Source organism: Hibiscus syriacus, unplaced genomic scaffold (assembly GCF_006381635.1).
Source record: "Hibiscus syriacus cultivar Baekdansim isolate YM2019G1 unplaced genomic scaffold, ASM638163v2 tig00111582_pilon, whole genome shotgun sequence".
NCBI lineage: Eukaryota > Viridiplantae > Streptophyta > Magnoliopsida > Malvales > Malvaceae > Hibiscus > Hibiscus syriacus.
Genome location: NW_024063126.1, coordinates 10,035,705 through 10,040,805, shown reverse-complemented (window position 1 = coordinate 10,040,805; position 5,101 = coordinate 10,035,705). Strand labels below are relative to the sequence as shown.

Below are 5,101 nucleotides of genomic sequence, written 5' to 3'. Positions count from 1 at the left end.
TTAGTCAAAGAAAACAAAGAAAATACGACATTGAGAAAGAACATATAATCATTATCTATATACAATAATGCACTTTGTTTCTACATACTTAGAGCTTTGAGCATATAGATAAAACCCACAGATATGTGTAAATAAGCAGTGTTGCCAAACCTATATTGACAAAAAAAAATGAGGATGCTTAGAATATGCAAAAACAATATCAACAAAAGATAAGCAAAATAAAACAAAGATGTCAAAATTTTGCACAGCCAGTACATAATAAGCTCCATATCGTATAAGCAATTTGCAGCCTATAGCATAAACCTTTTGGCAACTCAACAGCTTAAATGCATTTAAAATTTAATTTTCATGAAAAGTATAAGAAAAACAAATTAGTGCTGTCAGAACCAGTTTCAGGGTAAGAAATTAATATATGAAAACACGAAACAAGACAAATGGCAGTAATTCAACAAATTAGGATCCTGCTTAATTAAGAACTTCATTATGCAGAGAAGACAACTTGACCACTCCACGAAACCCCCTTAACTTTAGTTCAAGTTTAAGAAACAAAATAAAAGATAAAACAATACAAGTAGCAGGTATTGCTACTGCATCTATACTTGATTTGAGCTTAACAATAATCATCCAGGTTTATTTAGTTGAGAATTTTCACAAACTCAAGTCAACCTACCAACTTGGATGCAGTAACTCTTTAACAACCACTAGGATAGGAAAGCAGACAGATCATTGAGGAACAATATTATACTTAAAACAAAAAAGAGTCTGAAACAAGCAACAAGTTCACAAGTAATACTCTACTTTCAGTCTCGGCAGGGTTTTCAAGCAGTAAGTATTTTTTGCTGACAAAAGTAACTCATTACACAACACAAACCACACCATGGATCTTTAGTTTCAGGTCATAAAGAGACCACTAAGTTATGGAAATGGGGATAATGTAACCAAAAAAACACATTTTATTGTGACAAACTTAATTGGCATTCCCACAGCTAGTTGTATTTGCATATATTGTTGAGACGGGAGTATGTGTATGTATGATATGACAGATGTGTATATGATACAAGAAATGTTTATGTATGATAGTTGTATTCTTTATTCTACAAGAAAATATACTAGTCCATATGATGGTTGTATGACTAATATGTATGTATTGACAGATATGTATCAGAAAAGTTTACTTACATCCTTATTGACCAGCACTTCAAGTCCGTTCTCGACTATCTATTTTAGCATTCGAAATATTATTACCTTGCATCGAGATTCAACAACACAAGTTAAAACACTATGGGAACGAGAACTTTCAGCATTGATACTAGTCGCACCTGTCCTTCTACTTAATAATCCCTACATCATTCATTCAGCAACTTATTACTGGAATAAATGGTCCAATCCATTTCTCTCAAACTTGAGCTACTTGAGTGAATCAAGATTGAGTACTTTAATTAACTAATGCTTAAGGCTCTCCGCCCTTCATTTTTAATATAGACAATATTTCTAAAAGAAACTAGTAAATGGATAAAATATAGTGATTAATGTACATATTAACAAATTATCAAACATAATCGAGTCCAGCAAGTTGAGTTTGAGTGTCTCGAGTGAATTACAAGAAGGGTTCAAGAATGAAAAATGAAGCTCAGTCAAGCTCAATCCAAATTTAAAGTCTCAAGATTTTTTATAAAGCTGACTTTGAGCTTGGCGATGTATCAGTTCGACTCAGCTCAATTATATCCCTAATCATAGCACACATGAATAACTGACTAAACAACCTTTTTTTCTTATATAGTAGTCAAAGCTCCCATATTTTGTGTATTATTAGTTTCAAAACTTTTTTTTATACTAGCCATTCCTTTCAGCGAGAAAAAGCTAAAGTAGAAAGGGTACTGGATACCAGTTTAATCTATATACACATTATATGTACAAAACATAGTGGAACACCATCATAAAACTTCTAGCAGTAGAATAAGGCTTCACAAAAATTCAAATTTTAAAGTATTATGAAATCTTAGTTTTGTCTAAAATTTGAGTGCTCACCCCAGGTACAACACCATCTGCAACTTTCTGTAAAAGAGATTCCATGTGTTGAGGCTGTTCAGTCAGAAAACAAAAATGAAAGCAACGGATGAATCCGCAGGAGGTGCACTGTAAAGAAATGAAAGCAACGGATCGGGCCCTGTATTGGAGGAAGAAAGTGAAGACCATGACCTGGAAAGAAGAGATTGATAATGCGCATCATGCAATTCCTTCCTCAAGGAAGAAAGAGGTGACAAAGAGTCGCCTTTATGAAAATTTACTTTGTGGTTACTGTAATCATTGGTCAAGGGACATAGATCATGAAACTCAAAAGAATCTGGCCTAAATTATATTTATAAAAAAACCCTCAAAGCAGCCTCATGGTCATACATAGAAAGTTAATATCTAAAATGGACCGATTCAGAGAGATTAGTAAAAGAAACATGATGTCATGAGAAATGATTCAAGCACAATGACATAATCTTGAACGGGTAGTTGAAAGAATAGGGAAAAAGAAACTAAATAAGCAAAATCTTTCAACTAAAAAGTAAAACAAGGATATCTTGAAAATATTCCCGTGTTGTGTTGTTATGTGGTTAACCATGTTCATACCCACTCTCTGAGCACAAACGGGGAATACCTGCAATTATAAGCGATAATGATTAACTGATCTTAAACATCATTTACATCTAAACTGCAATTAAAACTAAACTATCTTTAAGTAACACGATGATTCATTCAATAAGAATTCCTTTTGGTAAGGTCAGCACTAAACTTGTTCTTCTCAAACAGAAGCCTTCATATCATGTAATAAGTATATTAAGGAAAGTTCTGTTAACTATAATTTACACTGATAATGTACAAAGTCTTAACTCCTGCCAACAAACCAACACATATACAAAATAGAGAGGGAGAGAGAATATGGTCTCCCAATTTCAATAAACGACACCAAACTACATAAGCTTATAGGGCCTCTAGATTATTATTGAATGTCAGTTTCAAAAATGTGATAGTTTTGCTGTGTAGCCGGGAAACCTAAGGCTAACTTGCGTTGGATTTTATCCTAAAATGTTTAACTGTTTACTCTAAAAAGTTAAACAATTAGCACTAATCTTGGTTACAACGGAGAATGTTACATTGCGACCGATTTTAACCTAAAATGTTACCATGTTTACTCTAAAAAGTTACATAATTGGTAATAATTTCGGTTACAACCGAGAATGTTACATGAGTTTCTTGACCAACTTTTTAGATTGGAACCAGAATAGTTATGCAATTTACATGATTTGTAATGGAGAACGTAATATTTTTGGTTACAACCTAAAATGTTACCCAGTTTACTCTAAAGAGTTACGCACTTGGTAAGTCTTTCGGTTGCAACCAATTGCAGCCTTCTTTTAGCCTTATATTAACTGGTTTTATTTTAGAACCCCTAAAAAATGGGCATTATGTATGGACTAATAATAAAAGCCAGATTGCCGTTAAAAGCATGAAGATGAGAACAAAAATTGTCCATTAGCTTTAGCAATCATTCATTCACTAACAGTGAGGGAAGAAATTAAAAGTCATATAATTTGGGTAAGAAGGATGAAGCCAATGATAATCATATAAGCTTCAATGGGTAGAAAATAACAATTTAAGCCAGACAAAATTGCAAGATGTTAGAAAGTGTTCATAAATTGAGTGACACTAGTTTGATAATACTGAATAAGAATGAGGGAAAAGAATCGAGTAATTCAGTTCTGATAATATCTATTCATCAATCTATGTTCCCATCTGGATTACCAAACACTGTCCAATACCCCGATTCTCTTCCCTCAAGTGGCAAAGGCATAGCAATGTAAAAGGGATCCGTACAACATAATTCAAAGAGTTGACCGAGTTTGGCCTTATTTTGCTGGGTCAACTTATGCACAGGCACTAACAGACCCCCCTTGTCTAACCATTTTTTACTGTCGATTACTAAACTAAAGCATATCCGGGAAGTGTAAAACGTTCCTTAAATATCAATTCTAACAATCGTTCAAAACAAAAGAAAAATTCACGCCTAAAAACAAATCCAAAAAGGGTTTAGTGCATACCCCATACCCAGCTTCAAGATGATGCTCCTCGTCGATATGGCAGCACAATCCAAGTAAATAAAAATCCTCCGAACAGTATGGGCAGGGGTATTCCGTCATCAATTCATCATCTTCTTCATTCTCTTCAAAATCAATACAAAGATCTGCTTCCAAAATCAATAACACCCCATTCGGTAACCGCATAAAATCCGGAAAACAAAAACTCAAAATCAAAAGCAACAAAAAAAAACAAACAAAAAAAAATACCAACCACTATGGGATTTAAGAGTGGATTGATAGCTCCTAGATGAAACTGAGAAGACAAAGCTCCAAGTATCATCCTCCATTGAAACTTTTAGATAACGCTCTAAACTATAGGTTTGTTTGGATTTTGGAGGGGTAGGGTTTGGGGAAGAAACATTCTCCATCTGATCTCTCAATATCATGTTAACATGAATGCAAAGAGAAAAAGGGAATATAGGTTTAGTGTGGAGGGAAGAAGCGGGAAAGGATGAAAATTATGGGATAAATTAACAGATGATTTTTACGGATGATATATAATTAAAAGTGTATTCTGTGTTTTTGTAAATTTTTTGGATTATGACTATTAAATATGACACACATTAAGTTATAAATCGTTTAGATTTTAAGAAACATGATATTTTTTTTATGACACATATTTTTTACAAGTCATAAATTAACGTGTGTCATTAAAGATATATTTTCTTGTAGTGTTTATAGAGTTTGTAAGTGACTATTAAAATTATTACTTTTATTCATATGAAATGTTACATCTATCCATATGAGTAATTACATCTATTCATATGAATAATTACACATATTCTGATATTCATATGAATAAATACATCTATTCATATGGTTTTTCGATCTTCAAGTTTGTAGTATAATGGCTTTTTTAGGAGTAATTTTCGACGTCATTTTTTTACTATTAATTTGGTTGGCTATTTTGTATCTTCATACAACAATTAGTTTTCAATAATATGCTATTGTTAATAAAAATAGGCTTAGTATAA

At 32.7% G+C, this 5,101-nt stretch overlaps 1 protein-coding gene across 2 annotated transcripts; it reads right to left on the bottom strand.

Annotated features, from left to right (window-relative positions):
- LOC120165180 (protein DEHYDRATION-INDUCED 19 homolog 3-like) lies at window positions 1-4,526 on the bottom strand. Of its 2 annotated transcripts, none has more exons than XM_039174758.1 (6): window positions 4,339-4,526; window positions 4,089-4,234; window positions 2,570-2,647; window positions 2,029-2,300; window positions 1,180-1,245; window positions 1-150 (listed from the first exon to the last, which is right to left on the bottom strand). In XM_039174758.1, the coding sequence occupies exons 1-4, from the start codon at window positions 4,511-4,513 to the stop codon at window positions 2,091-2,093; spliced, it is 609 nt and encodes a 202-aa protein (XP_039030689.1). In that variant the 5' UTR covers window positions 4,514-4,526; the 3' UTR covers window positions 1-150; window positions 1,180-1,245; window positions 2,029-2,090. The 2 variants fall into 2 exon arrangements, with proteins under 2 accessions (XP_039030689.1, XP_039030690.1); XM_039174759.1 differs by having other exon boundaries at window positions 8-150; window positions 4,089-4,231; window positions 4,339-4,524.
- Window positions 4,527-5,101: the final 575 nt, after the last annotated feature.